The sequence below is a fragment of the Epinephelus fuscoguttatus genome, linkage group LG10 (genome assembly GCF_011397635.1).
Source record: "Epinephelus fuscoguttatus linkage group LG10, E.fuscoguttatus.final_Chr_v1".
In the NCBI taxonomy this organism is placed as follows: domain Eukaryota; kingdom Metazoa; phylum Chordata; class Actinopteri; order Perciformes; family Serranidae; genus Epinephelus; species Epinephelus fuscoguttatus.
Genome location: NC_064761.1, coordinates 18570721 through 18590098, shown reverse-complemented (window position 1 = coordinate 18590098; position 19378 = coordinate 18570721). Strand labels below are relative to the sequence as shown.

Below are 19378 nucleotides of genomic sequence, written 5' to 3'. Positions count from 1 at the left end.
ACAAGCTACAAATGAGCCAACAAACTAGATCCTAACAAACTCAAATATACCTACGAACCATCTAAGACCTGGGTCTCCAACTGGGGGTCTACGACTCTTAGGGGCTCCTCAGAGTTACTGCATAAGGGCTGCCAATTGATATGTTTTTGTTGTTGTTTCCCACCCCCCCAAAAAATATTCTGAAAATACACATTAACATGAAACCAAAATATTAACAGCAAAGATCAATTGGCCTAATCATTAAAACACTCAAATTTACTATATGCAACATTAATGATAGGCTATTTGTCACCCACAAATACTTGTGCAATCATGTCAGTTAGCTAATGCTAAATCACTATCTTGCACTTATCCATAACAGTGAGGTAAACTAGTTAGCTAACAGTTACACACTATTGAAACATACTGCCTATTTAGCTCAATAGATCATTTTGTAACTCTTCAAGCAAGAGACTCTGACATATTGTCCACATCAGAAACCACCGGCGAAAGAGCAGAGGTTGAAGCTAACGCTCCTAGCCACACTACAACTGCTGCTGACAGCTGCTGCTGTTATCTGTTTCCACTAAACAACAAATACAGTGGTGTATGTAAAGTTATGAAAATAGGTTCTGTGAAGGCTGTAATAGTTGCTGCACAGATACCTGTCTGAGTTTGAGGTAGAAGGTCTCACTGAAGGTCTTGCGGCTGAAGTACCAGAAGCGTTCATTTGATGGATATACCCTGACCAGAGTTTCCAGCAGGAAGCGAACTGGCTCCAACACCTCGGTGACCACCAGGTCCACTGCCACTGTGATGTAGACCTGCTTATCTGGAGCAAACAGAGAGAAAGCAAAACAGGAATGAAAAAAGGACTCTTTCCTTTTATTTATACTTGATTTCAGTCACTGAAGTCCATTTCCCTGATGTCAGTACTGTTTAAAAGGTTGAACCACAGTGTTACGTACACATGATAAACAGCTCTAGGTGCACGCAGCTTTCAAAGTGTTACCAGATTATGAACTGTCCAAAAGCTGCTACACACTGGCATGTCTGCACCAACCTCTGGTGGCAATCCAACCTTCAGTTGTGGTGCCAATATTTTTTTTCTTTAAAAAAGTCAGAACCAGTAAAACAAACTTCACATTGACTGTAGAAATCCATAAATGTAACCGTAAGTTTAAAAGATTTTGCTTTCCATCTGACTGGCTTCTACTGGGAAGCAGCATATCCTCAATATGTATCCTGTGGGGATGCCACACCCCCTAGTGGATAAGGACATAACACCGATGTTTCCACCTTCACAGCTGTAGTCTACTAATTTATTTGTTAGGGGAAAAGTTCATCCTGCTTGACGAGCTCTGTAACTTGTTTTTTAATAGTGCAGAGATTTTGGTTTATACAAGGTTTTCAAACAGAAAGATGTGAGCCTACACTACACACTACACACTAACTTATCACTTCATGCTTCTGTTTAAGGGACAGTCTAATTATTAAGGAGGAATAAACAAATGGAAAGGAGATAGAGGGGCTGAGAAGTTATTTCACCATGGGGAGTTTTTTTTAAATCAAGTTGTGGAAGAACAAAAATTAACTACCAGCACCTTAAGACAGATTGCAATTATGATTATGTCAGGAACATACTCCAGGTTTTAAGACATATTTTCGGGGGGGAAAGAATTGTTGAAAGCTTCAGATACTGTGAGTGCTGATGCTGATATTAAGACAGTTATTTAAGCTACAAAATAACTGAAAGCAATCACTATTTCCTGACAGTCAGTAAAACAAGGTTTGGCTATAGTAGATGGCACCTGCCATCCTTCCCGATTTTCCCAGGGGACTTCCGTGTTTCATTTCTCTCTCTCATCTTCCTCCCAGGGTTACAATTCACCCATATTTCTCCAGATTCATGACAAATTTTCACACCCTTTATCTTTTAGTTTGTACAGTCTGTCTCTGGCACTGTATAGTGTGTTTAAGCCAAGCATTGCAACCCTAAAAGATTTCCCCTGTCTCCCAGAGATGGGCGCCCGTCAGGCCTGCATGTGCTGCTGCAGGTGGACAACTCATCTCCATGCTGACCATGTTCCTCGTAAGTCCGATGGGACGCTCTAGCAGGGAATTGGGAGTACCTCAGGGGTTGGGGGGGGGGGGCTGGCTTGCCCTCATTCTTCACAGCGGGGTACCCAGCTGTCTTCCACAAACCGTGAACATCCCGTCTCACCTTGCTTAGGCATCAAGTACCCAGAGGTGTGTGGGCCAGGGAAAACAGCCAGCTGTGGATCCCTGGTGTAAACCAAGCCTACAGCCTGGCCTCCCTTCCCCTCATTATACTCTTCCAGAGTACGAGGGTCATACAAAAATCTAAACCAAATTAAAAGTATTTAACATAATTGCTGCTGCAGAGTATTCTTCAAAAGTCACTAGAATGCAGGAAACAATCACACCGTTTTTTCTGCTGCTGTTATCAGATATTTATTATTTATCAGTTTTTAAACCTCCATTTCAAAAATTACCACGAGCTCCAAATGAAAATAATTCTCTTTTGTAAACAATTAAACTAAAAGTGTGTATCATGATAGGGATTACAAAGCATGTGTAACATTTATCGCCTTCTCTTAAATGTCTCTCTGTATGTGTGTTGAGGTTGAGGTTTTATACTGCCCCACTCCCATGAGGTAGACTGCTTTGACAGACCTGCCATCTTCCTTTAAGTCAAGCTCTCAGCCTCCAAGTCAGCAAGTTGCCAAGTGGTCTAATTTGTTAGCTGTAATTTGGTGAGGCAAGCTCTCTGCCTGGATAAAGCCTGTGGGATCCAGTCTGATCACATAAAAATACCACCTTTTCAAAAACAATAAAATCATATCCATCTGTAATAAACCAAATTGTACTTTGATGGAGACTGATGCATCTCTGCTCCGCTGTAACTCGGAGACTGGCAGCTACATTCCCTGTTTCTGGGTATGTGTGAAGCTACAAAGCTATTGATCTATTATTGTGGATGAACTGTGTTTTATATTTGGTGTTCAAATAGAATTAGATCATATGTGCCCCCTAATTTGTCACCCTGATGGTGAAATTAAAAAGATCAAACACAAGAGGCTCTTCAAGCTTTTAACTTTTGCTGCCAGGAAGAATATATTACTCTTTTTGGATCAAGGATGCTGCTTCTTTAAAAAGTTGTGGCACAATCTTATAATACAGCATGTTCTTAATGAATATATCATCTGCATGCTTCATTCTTCAGTGGATGCTTTTTGTAAAGTTTGGGACCCTTACTTAAAATACAGCCTACTCTTTCATCTTTCATATTACAGGGTTTCCTGAATGGGCTTACCCAGTCTCTGTAGGTTTCCTGGTATTTGCCTATAACGCCCTTTTATTTATTTCATGCTGTCTCTAAGTTGCAGGGGCTGGTGAGAGTTGGGGATGGGTATGATGCCCACTATTTTTTTTAATATTTATTCATTTATTTATTTATTGGTCGCTTTTCGGACACTCTTTTTTTCTGTTCAGTATGTAAAATAATGTAAAAAATATATAATTAAACAACTAATACATAAAATTAGTCCTTCTCCAGGTACACGATTATCTACTTGTTTGACTCCATTGTGCTTATATCTGAGCACACTGCCGTTTATGAACACACATTTCAAATCTATTTTAACTTTAATACTTACATGTTTTAAATATATTTTTGTGTACCTAATTCATATTTAATTTTATGTTCTGTTCAATTCAGGTTCTTTAATATTCAGAAAACAATTATGACCTAAACTATAAACCATCCCTCTTTCTCCAAATTTCTTTTTACAATTACAAACCTTTCATGTTTCACAGCTTCTCTGAATGTGGACAAACATATAATCTGTGTGACAATATCTAGGGGACAGTAACTCGTCTCACCTTTAGGCGTGTCTTCATTCAGTGGCTGGAAGGCGGGCATGTTGGGGTTCCATGTTCCTGTGATTACATAGGCCTTCCCATCGGAGCTCTTTCCCATCGACTCCTGTGTAGGTATCAAAGCATGGATTATGGGCTTGTAAAAAATATATTGTTGTATAAATAGCAACATTAAAAGGGTTTTGTAAAATTATTAACATAAAACATAAATACAGGTTGGTGTAACATTTTGAACAGTTTCATAAATACATACTGGGCCAAAGAAAAGTGGGTAAATAGATTATTAACCTGCAGGTCTGAACTGAAAAAACATAAAAAGTCTGGCTAAATTAACTAAAGTGTGTCCTGCTCACCATGTCTAGTAGATGCATATCACTGTTGCAGACTTTCTGTCCTGGACTCAGCAGCATCCCAAAACACCTGGAGGAAAGACGAAGGAGGTACGACCCCATATCAGTAATCACAAAGTCCACTTCAGAGACTGGAATAAGGACGACTTACCAAACTGAACTCATAATATTGTAATGAGAATGCATTTTAATCCATTGGGCATTAAGCTGACACTCTGAATAGACCTAATAGCCAGTATTGTGCACTGGTCAATTTAGAAAGAGTCATAAGTATATAATCTTGGCCAAAAAAGAAAATTATCTTGACGACCTGTGCGGCTCAAAAGAATCTAGCCGAGCATGTCAAAGCTCTTTTAAGACGATAACAGACCCAACTCTCCCTGCCACTACTGACTGTGCCCCTCACACAGAAACGTGCAGCATGTACACAGGAAGTTGAAACAAAAAAAAACAAAACATGACAATATTTTAATACACAGGTCTTGCACTCTACTGAAGCAGCATAGTTTATGTTGTTTCCAGTTCTTCACACCAATCTAGCATCATGTGTTATAGTGAAGCCCCTTCAGCTTGAGGTCGGAGGTGCCATCATGTGGTCTGCATTGGAATCTCTTGGTTTCAGAAATGCATTGCATAAGAACACATTCACAGTTACCAGCACTAACCTGACAGGGCTCGTACTGAGGTTGAAAGATCAGTGTCACGTGTCTTCCAAAGTGATATTTCAACAGGATTTGTAAAGACTTACAGGTAAAAGGCTTTTAGAAGCTGCTCACTACTGCATCAACACAACACATGATGCAAAACCTTGAAACATTTCCAAAGAATTAACCATTGAGACCATGGCTATTACAAAAATTAATATTAATAAAATAAAGTTAAAGTGTCCTCAAACATGGGCTGAGCACCCCCTTTGAAGTGATCATTGCTAAACACAATAGGGGTTTCCATAGACACTAAAAATAAAGCGGAGGGCAGGTGTCTGTCTCCCTCTGATAGCGACAGGAGGTGAGGGATTGAAGAAGAAAGAAGGGGAGTGATAAAGATGACCTAGTTCTTTGGTGCTGCCGTGCTGCTAGAGCATGTAAACACATAAAAATGAGAGTGATTGCAGGAAGTCGAAAGTGATTTAAGAACATCTGTATTCCTCTGTTTCGGTGTTGGTTTTTATTATTCTGTTTGGGTGATTTGACTCTTTTCAGCCTTTTCAAATATCTTGATGCTGTTACCATCAAAGTTTGTAAGGTGAATATCCCAAAAAAAAAAAATATAGCAAGTTAAGACAATCATATTAAAAAACAAAAGCAAAGTTTTAGTGCAAGGAAATGGTTAATGGCCTAACGTTTGGAAAGCCAATTCCAAGATTAACTGGAGTGAACCTATACAGTAGATAAGATGTAATCCCTCCTGAGAAATAAAAATAGGTGAGGAATAACTGCAGCGCTACACCTGTGACACAGACCTCATCCCTAACAAAGACCCCCCCAGCGGAAGGTTACCACGACCTCGTCATGCATCATTTCTTTTTACAGTGATCCTCACCTCTCGATGCCCAGCTCCTTGTTGCACAGCTGCTGAACTGAAACCACGACCTTCTTCTGAACGCCCTGTCGCAGCTTGAAGTAGAATTTATCTCTGTCCTTAGGCACTGGACTGTGGAGGGGGAGAACAGGCGGTTATTAGACATAACCTCGGGGACTTAAATATGATTCACTTTAGATTTTTTTGTAGTGTTGTACTGTGGTGTTCCTCAGCGTAGATTTAGATGTCTTTTGAATTTATCTTGTTTTATGTTATTGTACTGCCTAATGCCCATTTCTTTGTTGGATCTTCTTAACCTTAATATGACTTGCCCACTTTAAGATAAAATATGACATATCTTTTCCTGGAGTCTTCTGAGTGTATTATATTTTACGAGCGTCTACTGTGCTTTCAGAACAGCTATTGGGACATTTTATTTCATAGGGGAACAGAAAATGAAAATCCATCACTAAGATACTCGATATATGATGGCTTGTGAAAATGGAAAAACTGTCTTACTGTGCCGATAAGCTTCATGCTCTTTACGGGTGAACAATAACAGTCAGATAAAACAGTATTGCGGCAGCACTTTAAAGCTTTCCAACTATCAATGTATCTGTGATACAAACGCTCGGCCTGCAGCTGATAACAAGAAACACCAAATGTGTTTATGTATGTGTGTAATTCACATTTATCACAGAGCTTTCCGCAAAAAATGTATAATGGCATCACATGATCATACAATAAGAGTGTTTCCCTTAGTTTTATTGGAGGGGGGCATCTTGTCCCACCTTACCACCGAGAAATTTTATTCATTCGTTTTTTGATAATAAATTCACATGTAGAAATTAAGAAATAACCTTGATATGTAAGGCTGAAATAATGCCCCATGATCCTTTATACTTCAGTCTTGGGTTTCTCAATGTTGAGGCTTTGTTTCCACGTGAAAGACTGCACATTATTCACTCCAGTTGTAACACCACAACGGCTGTGGGTCAGAAGATAGAGTGGGTCGTCCACTAATCTGAAGATCAGTGGTTCGATCCCCAGCTCCTCCAGTCCATACATACTGGAGGAGCAGGGATCCATGATACCACGTATGGTAGCCTCAGCCACCAGTGTATGAATGTGTGTGTGAATGTGACTCATAGCGTCTAACTGTACAGGATACGTAGATGACTAAAAAGGTGCTATACAAGTGCAGGTCCATTTACCATCGACCTAGCAGGGAGAAACACAGGAGCAGGTGGAGTACAAGACAGCCGTCACTCACATCACCGTGCTCAAACCAACTACCGCTAAAGTTGGAGTGCACCCATATTCTGGCCTTTATGGTAAATGCCCATTTACTTAATTGAACCGGTCTGGGACACACGTGACTATGTCCTCTTTTCAAAATAAGACGTTAATAAATAATGTATGCAAAATAGATTTATGAAAGTAAGTTTAATTAGATTCACAGGAAGTCTAAAACTGTGTTTTATATATAAATCTAACTAAATTTGACTTTGAGTCACTGGAAAGAAAAATCCTGACAATAACTGATAAATTCAAATTAAGGATATTACTATATACAGGTGCAAAATATAGTAACAGTAATTTTTATCGTATCAATTTAGAGAATTCCAAAATTAAAGCCCAACATTTGAACATTGAAATAGCTACATTTATAAAAACTTGAGGTGTCATCAACATTATAGCTTAGACATTTAGTGAAAGAACACAGGCAAACATCTTAATGTTTATCTTTATTATTAGCTATAATATCCTCACCACCCCTCCAAGACAGCTGATCGAGAGGAATAATGCTAAAATATTGCATCATCGTTCTTCTATAAAAGGGTGTTTATTTCTCACACAATATTCACCTATAATGTAAAAGATATAAAGGTATCATACTTCTTGTAAATTTATACACCCATTACACAGAGACACCTATATCATTTAACGGTAGTGTGACTGTGTGTGTGTGTGTGTGTGTGTGTGTGTGTGTGTGTGTGTGGGCACAAGTACCTGTAGTTGCCCTTGCCATCATCCTCTTTGATCTCCAGCGACACAGTGAAGGTGTAGAGGTCGCCATCAGGTGGACTGGACAGCGCCGTGTCCCTGATGTCTGTTGGCCGTGAAGAGCGCCGAAAGGCTGTGGAGAAACTGTACAGGATACGACTGACCTAGAAAAAAGAAAATGAAAATAGAAGCTTTACTGACAGAATGACAAGGAGGTGGAAAAGATTACGGATGAAATATTTAGTTTAAAAAAAGAATAAAATCTAAGTGAAATAAACTAATTTAAGAGCAAGTTAAAAAAAGATGACTTAATGTGCTGCAAAAGGAAATGAGTAAAAAGAATCAATATAAGCGAACAGAAAATAACAGAACATATAATTGTAGTAAGATATAGTACAGAATAGATAGACACAACAAGAGTAGAACCAGATATTATTGAGAAAATAAAAAAGACAACAGCGCCCTCTGCTGGTTAACCATTATTAGTTCTTCTAGGACTGTAGCACAACCCTGCCATTTTAACTGAGATGTCTGTTCTTAAAGTTACAACAGAAGTGGGTATGTGTGTATTAGAGTCTACAGCCTGTAGTCAGCTTCACAATTCTGCCACTTGAGAATAAATTTACAACAGACAAGTACACACTGATTATGAAGGTGTACTGTATTTATTATTTTTGTGGATGATCTTGTACTAGAAACTAAATTTGTTGTTATTATTATTATTAGTAGTAGTAGTAATAGTAGTAGTAGTAGTAGTAGTTGTAGTTGTAGTATTATCATCATTATTACGCCATCAGTACCAGTTACAAAGATGCTCAGTGGTGAACAACAAGCTAACGTGCTAACGGATTCTGTGTTTTTGCATTTTTAGGTGAGCTGGACCAGAGAATATTTTGTTAAAGTAGATCAGTGATACTGTTTTGCTGTAATGGTTCTCCTGGAAGTTTGCTGGGAGTGATGTAATGTAGCCCCTGAGCGTTTTATGTGGAGTAAGCCCTACCAGACACTCTTTAAAAAATAACCTCTAAATCCTTGTCAGTAGCAGGTTATATGGTAACTTCTGAGGCAATTTGGCCTTACGTTCTTTGATTAATTACTGTTTTTTATTGAATTAATTATTGGTATGCAGGTAACACACCACTCATAATCTTAGTCATAAAGTGACTAAAGTAACTGATGCATAGTTGGAAAAGTTACTGATATCTATTTAAATAAACTTTTAAGTGTTAAAATTGACAACAGAGTTTGTTGTGGTGGTAGAATGACCATCACTGATCATCCAGTCATCTAGTGGAGATCTGGATTAAACACGATGACAAAAATCAATGCAGTCATGACTTAAAGCCAACTTGTACCTAAATGTTAAGGGACCATGTTCCACAGAGGAGTGAAAACCATGCTGAGCCACTGCTAGTCATTGTAATGGGGAACATTATAATTGTAATGTGGAATATATGTATGTAACTCACGGCCTCTTTGATGTGACAGGAGAAGACGTGAATCTGGAAGTCCTCAGAGCTCCGGTAACTCTCAGTGAAAGAGAAGCAGTCACTTTCTATCGAACCCTCCTGTCCACGAGCACAGAACAAGACCTTGTAGATGGGAAATGAGGCGATCTCTGTACCCGAGGCCTGGTCAACAATCCTGGGGAGAGTCATTTGATTTTACATGTGAAAACGATGCTCTGGTCCAGACTTATAATCAGTGTGTCAGCATATCAAAAATATGAAATTTTAAAACTTTAACAATGTTGTCTCATATCATAAAACATTGGCTTCTGATACTTCATATTATTTTAGGCGCAACGTCAGTTCTGTACAGTAATAGCCCACCTCAAAATAGTATGTCACATTAGACTTTACATTCAACCAAGCTTTCATTCAATCAAGAGATAAGGCATCCATGTCACCGTTATCGAGCAGAGCAGAGATATCAACATTTTTGGTGTGGTCAAAAAAAAAACACAAAAAAAAAACAACCCAAAGCCATGTCTCATTTCCTTTTTAGTGTATATATACACATCATGTTCCCTTTTCATTTCATGACTCAGGCAGAGAAGTTTGTCTCCACTCATGTAATATCCACTTCATCTGTAACTTTACTTCTTCTGCTGCATAACAGGCTTCAGAAGTGAAGGGCACATTTAAGTGCCATCTAATTCATTTTAATCTGCTCTTGTTTGTACTTATAGGTTGCATACTGCATACAGGAACTTGTGGTGTGTGCTGTAGCAAAGTTCTGCTTTAACAAACAGGTAGTCACGTCGTGGTCAGCCTCAGAGGTTTTGTAGACAAGTTCACCAAGACAGTTATGACTGGTTTACTGTATGTGATGGTCGTACTGATTACTGCTATACTGGACTATATTTTAGTGTCTTTACTGTCAATTTGTTAAGTGTTAAACTACCAATTTTAACTTCTCTTTCATCATAGCCCATTTCAAACAGATCCAGGTCTCAATATACACAGTCCCTGTCTCAATGTATGGCTGACCTGACAGAGCCGTCTGATCCACAGGGCACATGCAGGGTTATAGGAATCGGGATGGCACTTTCGGCACGCAGGGTGGCCATGGCCCTCTGTGCCTCTGCCTCGTTGCGCGGGGCTTTGACCCAGGTGCAGCCGAGGTAGGACAGCTTGTTGAACTGGACACTGTCCTCTTCCAGCACTGTGGGGCTTGGTGGTGCTGGACATGCTTCTGTGGACAAACAGAGAGGTTAGGATATTGTTTCGGTTTGTTGTTTTTTTTTTGTTTTTTTTGAAAAGCTGAAACACGTCGCTGGGGTTTTCTGTCCGTATTCTAAGGTAAACAAATGTCTGCTTCTCTACTATGTCATAACATCTTAACCAAGATGATATTAACAAAGCTTCATGAGAGTAAAATTTCACAATCTGTGGTCTAACAGATCTGCAACAGACTGGTGCATTTCAGAGGAGGGAGAGACAGACTTAAACAATAACAAAGGAAGAAATAAAAATCAGCAGAAGGTGAAAAGAGACCTGCACAGGAAGTTAGGGGGTCTTCTCTGAAGTGAACTTTGACCTGATACTTTCACACTTTGCAAACAGGAAGCAGAACAATGAGAGCAGTAGCTGGACTTCTACTGCTGACTGGCTCTTACCATACACCCCGCTAACCATTTCCTCTTCGTTTACTCGGCGGTTGTAAAGAACAAAAACACTAGTACCACTGACGACATGAGGAATTAAATAACTGCCGGTAAATAAATAAAGATGTGTGTCCTATTGTAAAACCATTTGTCTAGAATCTAAAAATGCCAGTTACAGAAACAGCCATTCCTGTTTTTAACCTATGTATAATATGTTTCAAAATAATGACACAGCACTTTGAGAAAGCCTTTACACACCTTGATTTTTTGCAGTTCGCTCTGCTACAAACTTCATCACAAACAACAATCGCTTAACACACTGTAGGTCTGAAAACAGAGAGACAGCCATGTGCTTCCTTCCTCTGTAACACATGATATCACTTGCTGTTTCATTTCACCTGAAAGTGAGGAGCTTCACGCCACCACAAGACTTCACCCAAAAACACATCCAGAAGTGCATTTCAATCAACTTTATCTGCTCAGATTTGGGGCATGACAGGTATCTTTGTGTAGCGTTTGAAGAGCTGAAGCTTCTGGAGCCTCATTTAGACCCACTGCATACAAACAAAAAGGGTGTGACTTCTTTCTAAGCATAAATTGGGATTTATAAAGAAAAACTTGATGAGGGAATGTGCATAAATTTAGAGAAACTCTGACCCATGTGTACGCACATTTTTTCAAGTTTGGCTTTCCTTTACCCGATAATAAGCATGAATATACTGAGTCAGTTTCACCGCAACCACGTTAACCAGGCTAACTGATGACATTAAAGTTATCAGCTGTAGAAATCTAAGATAACATCATACACCACTAAATAATTGCAGTACACTTTATCAACAGTTTTCAATAATCTCTTCTAATACAGTGCATATATCACCAAGTACCATTTAAGTTTTCAGATAGTTTTTATGTTTAAAATGGCTGCAGGGAACACAAGTGAGCTGTCAGGCACACAGAGTGCACTGGAGACACTGCGGTAATCCGTTTCTCATGCGGCACATCTTCACCATCTGCACATATGGATTGTGTAAATTAGCAAAGACGTGCCAATCACTGTCTTTCCTTTAGTTTGTGACCCCACTGCCCACCAAACAAAAGGCTATGTGCTTTTCTAGCCTCCAGCTCACCGAAAAGCACCTTAATTTCTCAGTTTCTTGGTTTTCCTTTTAGTCGTTGCCATGATTTACTGTGAAGAACCACTGATTAGCCGGCTCATGTGTATGCATCAGCATTACTGAGGTGCTTTGCATTGACCATTTATGGTTGAATGTGGGTGTGCAGCTAGGAGGCTGGTCCATGTTTGGACAATTCCAAGTTGACATGGGATTTATAAAAGGAAATTGCGTACTGGCAGGTGTTCACATGCTTTTATAAATCAGAAGATTTTTTGGGGTATGTATGCAAACATTTAGTGTGGATTCTTTACACAGATGTATAAATGAGATCCCTGGTCTCTGAATCACTCTCCAGACAAGCACATCTGATGTTTGGGGGTACTACTGTGGATATTTTGGACTTTAAATCCAGGACAAGGACTGAACAGGGATGGACAAGACACCAAAACACGAGGAAGCTAAAAATGCAACAAGTTAACCAGGACAGAATCTAAAATTCCTAAACATAATTAAATATGGTTGGTTAGTTGACTCTATTTATCCCTGATATTGACATAACATTTAACAGCACCATGAGTGCAGTTTTAATAATGAGAGGCTCCAGAGGCACTAGAACCTGTAAGTTGTTACCCTGGTAATGCTAATGCTTTGCACCTGCCAATGAGATAAACAGCGCAGTATATCGACTACTGTTAGTATGTTGTTTTAGCACTAATGTTTGTTGAGCTTTCCAGGCTGGCCAGCCTGTCCTTGTTGATACACAAGGACAAGCCAACATCAGAGAGTTCAGATATCAGCCTGTCTAATCTGATATGATCAAACCTTTACTTTGGTATGTCACATGGCTACATTTTTTCAGCACAGAGCTAATTTTCAAACATTTTCACTCAGTTCAGCAAAAAAGACTTACACTACCTTATACTTCTTTGTAACTCATACCCCATAATAACTTCAAGTGTCAACAGCATGCACAGAAACAAATACAAAAGAAAACACTACATCTTTGTGCATGCAACATTTTTCCATCATGGCCTGAGCCTTTAGTTTTGTCTGAGCTACTCTATCAAGTATTTCCTTGTGATTCATTATCCTACAATAATAATAAAATTATATATCCAAGCTCACTAAAACATCAAACAGTGTACAGTGATAGTTCTGAGTTAAGAATAAGTTTAGTTTTTTCCTGCCTGGATCCTATATTCCTGATGTTTTGATGTCTAAATATCTGAAAAGAACAACAATTTTTTAAAGTAGCTCAGTGTTGAGTGAGAGTGCTGAGAGCGCTGCAGCCCCACATGCTCCAAGTGGTTACACTGTAACCACATGCTCCAATTGCCCAAGTGCAACCTGCAAAACAGGCGAAACAACTCGCGGCATGTTCACATCGTCCACTAAAAGTTGTTTTTGCCACTGACAGGCTCCAGTTTTGATTGTAAGTGTTTGACTACTAAGATCCCTACAGAGATCCTTTTTGTTTAACCAGAAACAGCCCTGAAATTCCCAACACCAAATCCACCAGAGTTCATTTAAATGAACAATAAATTTTGTATGTTTAGTGCCAGCACATTTTCACATCTAACTGAATAAATTAAGGGTTTATTGAAACCAAACCAGAGTTGGTGACAGTTAGAACAGTGGAAAGATAAACAAGACAGGTTTTTTGTTTTTGTTTTTGTCAGCTACGGAAGGACTTGAAGTGAATCGAGAGTTCAGTTCACTTCAGAGGGATCTGAGTTCTCTTGGAGTGTTCACATATGCGCAAAAAATCACAGCCCTGAGTCCACTTATAGGGCTGAAAAGGACCAAGTGTGAAAACACCTTTAAATACAAAAACATGGGAAAATAGGGTCCAGGTTGTAAATGTACCGAACATACCTTTTTTTTTTTTTTAAAGATATGCTTTTGGGCATTTTTGCCTTTAATGTATAGAACAGCCAAGTGTGAAGGGGGGAAAGAGAGAGGGGGATGACATGCAGCAAAGGGCCATAGGCTGGACTCGAACCCGGGCCGCTGCGGCAACAGCCTTGTATATGGGGCGCCTGCTCTACCACTAAGCCACCGACGCCCCCAAACATACCTTTTAACCAGTTAAATCAACCATAGAATTCTGGAAGTTTTCAGCTGTAGTATCAGAATTCAATCAGCCACTTTTTGACAATAACATCTTGCTAAAAACGTTTTTGCTAACTCTTAAGAACATTCATGCACTAAGCACAATATAGCTGATGCTTCAGTTTTGATGCAAGTCTGGGGAATCAAAGAACAGCTGACTGGCAGATTGTAACTGCCTGCAAGTGGACACACTGACTGTAAACAGACCTGTACCTGCAGACTGGGGTTCCAGGACTCGGCTCTCTGGGTCCCTGTGCTTCTCCATCTTTTCCACGTTGCTCTTCTCCACCTTCACCTCATCATCATCGTCCAAAACCTCCTCCATAGCTTTCTCCAGCTGCTCACTCCCATTCATAGCCATCTGGGGGAAAGATGAAAACAAAAGAAAATTGGGGAGGAGGATGAGGGACACACAAGGTGAGATAAAGCAGGGTGAGGACAAGGATAAATAAAGATAGATGAAGACAGAGTTGAGCTTCCTGGACAGAGTCAGCACTTTGGCAAAAGATTGCCGATCACGTTGTTTCCATTTGCATTCAACATGCTTTCTTGGGTTGTAATCACACAACAGAGCATACAAACTACAAAGACATCTAATCAGCCATTTTAAATTGTTGGTTCATGTTTGTTCTACAGGGGGATACACATTCAAGTCAGGTGTAAAAGTCTGTCCCTGTGTGGTTCTAACCTTGAGTCTTGGTTTGCCCTCGGAACCTTGCGGTGACCCGGCAGCACTTGACTGTACCAGAACAAACTCCTCACTGGTGACGGTGGCCACGGACTCAGTAGAGCTGCTGACTTTTTCAAGTGAGGAGCGGTCATCCATGGCTGGCTGGTTAACTCAGGGTCGGCTGGGGAGACCAGGGTTGAATCTCTCCCCCTCCCTCTCCTGTCCACCCAGCTCTGTGGGAAGACAAACAGATTGCATAAGATTATACAGGAAGTGTTTTTCTGGTATTTTGGTGAACATTCAAGGCACCATACTGAAAATAAAAATACTCAATGGCTTTGGATGCTTCTTTTATAATAAAACATTTTTACTTACTCAATTATAAAGTTACAAGACTTTCTAAGTGATTGAGAGAGTCTCTACACTCAAGTTGGCACATCTGTCTATTAAACTAACAAGATCACAGTTAAGGTATTGTTGCATGTGCAGTGTTGTCAGTTATGTGCAATGCCAAACCACAGCATGCCCAATCAGTACTAAGACACAGCCAGGACACGCCAGGAAAAAGCCTAACAATCCCTGGTTTTGTAGGGCACATATTTAGGTTATGAGCCCAAGCCAAAGTTACTCTAAACCCCCTATCATCTTTGAGTTAATGATACCAGCCCAGAACGTGAGCACAATTTGTAAACCTCACCACAAATCTGCTGTTCTGCAATTCCTAAAATTGTTTTCACTGCTTAGGGTGTGATTAGTGTTTTCAAGATCCCTCTGGCATTTGCCAGTTGCCTGTCACAGTGTCTGACAGGCCAAATCCGGCAGCCAAATAGCTATAAGGCTCAATTCTCAAAATGCTTTTTGATACAGAACTTTAGGATATTTCTTGGCAAATTAAGTTGTCAGCACTCACAAATAAATATGATGCACAGATGTGTTTCAGCCCTAGACTTTCCCCAACATTACTTTTGCATTTGTGGGCATCATCATAAAGCAAATACCAGTACGACAAACAGTTATAAGAAAATAGTAAATCTAAGTCATGAGAAGAAATATTTTATAATATGTTCTTATGAGAACCAGATAAGTGACCAAGTGATTTAAACACTAACGAAAGAAAATGCATGTCTGTACAAATGGGAACTCATCATCAAGGGTCGGATACATTAGACTCTGTAGCAGTTGAACTAACATTGTTGTATCCAATATCTTATCAGATCTGTTTGTGATTGGTGATTCAGCAGAATTTACTGTTTTCTGTGATCAGCTTATTGCGAACTAAGCTGGAAATTACACTAGCCGTCTAAAGCTACTGTGTGGCTTACACAACTTTCTAAGTATATGTTGGACGATTGTTAATTGCTATTGTCCTCTGTTTTTTTTTCCTTTTTTTCCTTGCTCTTGTGGAATCAGTGTGTTTGTTTGCTAGCACAGCACCAAAGGACAAGCACTGACAAAGCCTGTCTACACATCTGTATTAGTCCCTTGCCTCTACATGTTACATCCTGTTGGCTCTGTAACTTTGCTGTGAGCTGGACTGAACCACAAACAAACATGTCTCCATGCAAAGCCAGAGGAAACCTGGCTGTAAGCAAGTCAGTAAGTATAAATGAATAAAACACACGTATAATTAAAAAGTTTTTGTTAAAAACTAAAAAAAAAAAAATGTAATTGCTTCCAGCTTCTAGAATGTGATTTGCTGCTTTGCTCTTTCAGATCACTGTAAACTGGATATCTTTGTGTTCGAACTGTTGGTCAGACAAAACAAGAAATGTGAGGACATCTTTAAGGACTGTGAGAAATGAAATTATGATGAAATTTTTCTTCCTATTTTCTGACATAGGCCAAATGATTCATTAATATTTGAGTTATGCAGCATTTATAGAGCATGCACACAATCACACGCACACATTAGCATAAGCAAACTCACACAGCCAAGAACAAAAGCGTTCATTCACACACAGTTACATGATTACATACATACAAAAGGCAGTAACCCTTACAAATTATACATTAATATGCACACCGCACAGACATACATGTGGAGAAGAACAGGGTCATGTGTTCCAATCACATTTATTCAATTACACTGAGCAGCGTGAAGCAGGAAAGCGAACACTCCCACTTATTCACTTATGGAGGAAGCTGCAATGAGAAGGAACATTATGTAATTTAGAGCAAAAGTATGCACTGGCTCCGTGGGATCCTGCCTCTTCTTCTAAAGTCAGACTGGGTCTGAAGCATGTGGTAAACACTGCCGCCATGCTGAACTGGCAATTAATCATAATTACTTAATGTTGACTGTGCAATAACAGAATATCCCATAAGCTCCCTCCCTCACACAAACACACTGGCACTGAAAGGCACTGTGTAACTCAGATTTTTGTAAAACGAAAAGGCAAAACTACAACTCTATGTGATAAGATGTACTTCTGCTAGCAAAAGTAAATAAGAAACAAACAGACAGGCTTCTGAATTGCACAATAAAATGTGTTAGGTGACAGATTTATCCATTAAAGACTAATTTTACTGTCATCCGTCAGTTGCCAGGTGGTCGTTACAAACTTGGCTGTTAGATTACACTACTTCTGTCCTCTCTCTTGCTCTTGCTTCCCTTGTGTGGCCGGACATTAGCTTCCTCTTTGGCTGTAACTCAAACTGTAAACACAGTAGCAAGTTTGCACCCAGTCATTACCAGCCTGCTCCTCCAGTTCAGTCCCAGTTGGCCGCCTCACTACTCAACCACTGGCTCTGTGGAAACTGTGAGTGGCCAGTGGTGCAGACAGACTGAACGACACCCACAAGCACTGAGCTAACCAGGCACATTACATCCATGAGGGCGTAAGTGTGTTTCTACGGGTCGACTAGCCTTGCTGCGACAGTCAACAGTGTCAACAGACACACAGGAATATTGAAAGCCCTGTCATGAGAGTCAGAGCAGTAAACTACATGACTCTGGACACCAGGAAAATTGGCTGTGACAACACAAAACCTATCATCACACTATATATTTGATTACTTTGTCATACATGACCTTGTGCACAAGATGCATTAGTGAAAAACTGACACAGGAGGGTTGCAACAAACTTTTCCCTTAACTACTGTCTCTTCAGCCTGTGATAGGCAATCCATTTGGCTTGGTGTCTCTTTTGGTTGTAGATAATGAAAGCTACATGTCTGACCAGTGCCTTTATCGAACTTCATCTGTTTTATGACTCTGCTGACCTTCCTGTGAGGAACACAGCTAACGACTGCCCAAACTGCTGACTACATCTTTCCTGCCTCTGAATGATAATGGAGCAAAAGTACACTTAACAGACCTGTCACTGAAGCATGGCAAACCTGTCCAATGGGTATAAAAGACAATACCGTTTTTACTGTAGACTGTCTTTGTACTGACAATCTGTTACAACGGTGTCAAGATGAGTGACTCAGTATTAGAATAAGTATGTGACATTTCTGCACTGTCAGGGTTGGGAGTTCATTTCCCTGTATGCATTAATGTTCCTGGAAACCCTTCTGTGCAAAGCATCCATCACACTTCTTGTTACAAGTAACCTCAGCCATTCCTTAATGTGAACAGGACTGAGCCAGGTGACTCTGCATGCAAACACTTCAGCCTCCCTTGCAACTGGAACTGAAACCTGCTCTGAGGCTTGTTGGTGCACACAACAGAGTGTGTGCTTTCTGGTGATACCTAACACCTGTCATTGAATCACTTCCCGTTAGGTCTGATGCTAAAGTAACCCAAGTTATTTTCATAGCCAAATAGGCTACAGTACATGGTCTCATCTGTTTGGTCTATTTATGGTAGATTAAAAAGTCTGAACACAGCCATGAATGACATGCACTGTCTCAACCTGAGGTACGCTGTTGTGACAACACCCGTATTACACACTGAAAAACACAGCAATAACACAAAACTGCATACAAGACTATGAATAGACTATGCATTTCAGTAAACATGATGAATCAATGTCAGATGTGAGGTTATTTATTCCTGATATACTGGTTAGTTTTCTGGGTGGCTGTGTACTGCTACTTCTTCTTAAAGCAGCTCCTTCATGACAAGGAAACACCATCGGCACACACAACAAAAGGCCACTTTGGTTTAGTGCCAATGCTAAAGCCTGGCCTACATCAGGCTAGAACCTGTTTGTCCACAGTCTAGCCTACTGCCAGTCAACAAGCTCAAATAGTTTTTAGATCATTACCAGTATGTCTCCCCGTCGGTCTACACAGCTAGGACACAGGCATTAAGCTATTAATCATACATTAGCAGCTTATTATTTAAATATCCATCACAGTTTTTAAAGTCCAAGGTCATGTCTTAATATGTCCACTCCAATATTCCAAAACCTCAAGTATAACCCAAATATAAAACACAGACAAGTAGAATATCTTCACATTTGATGGGCTAAAAAACATCATTTGCTTTTGCTTGAAAAATTACTAAAATGATTAATTGATTATCAAAATAGTAGCAATTAATCAACTAAACACTGCAGCCCTAAATCTACCACTTTAGTTAAATTATTGCCAGTTTCACCTGAAGCAAGTGAAGCATTTCAAAAACAAATCCAGCCCCCTATTAATGGACAGTTACTTGTTAACC

The 19378-nt window shown here is 39.8% G+C and overlaps 1 protein-coding gene across 2 annotated transcripts in view; it reads right to left on the bottom strand.

Moving 5' to 3' along the window:
* Positions 1 to 19378, bottom strand: part of rabgap1l (RAB GTPase activating protein 1-like) — a 135307-nt gene that overhangs the window by 114605 nt on the left and 1324 nt on the right. The window contains exons 2-10 of one of the 2 annotated variants that reach the window (XM_049589036.1): positions 14785 to 14999; positions 14304 to 14457; positions 10253 to 10457; positions 9230 to 9404; positions 7767 to 7924; positions 5775 to 5885; positions 4236 to 4302; positions 3886 to 3988; positions 645 to 811 (exon numbers count right to left, since the gene is read on the bottom strand). In XM_049589036.1, the coding sequence (XP_049444993.1) occupies positions 645 to 811; positions 3886 to 3988; positions 4236 to 4302; positions 5775 to 5885; positions 7767 to 7924; positions 9230 to 9404; positions 10253 to 10457; positions 14304 to 14457; positions 14785 to 14922 (1278 nt within the window). In that variant the 5' untranslated portion in view covers positions 14923 to 14999. The remainder of the gene's footprint in view (positions 1 to 644; positions 812 to 3885; positions 3989 to 4235; positions 4303 to 5774; positions 5886 to 7766; positions 7925 to 9229; positions 9405 to 10252; positions 10458 to 14303; positions 14458 to 14784; positions 15000 to 19378) is intronic. The other variant, XM_049589037.1, reaches the window with a different exon arrangement.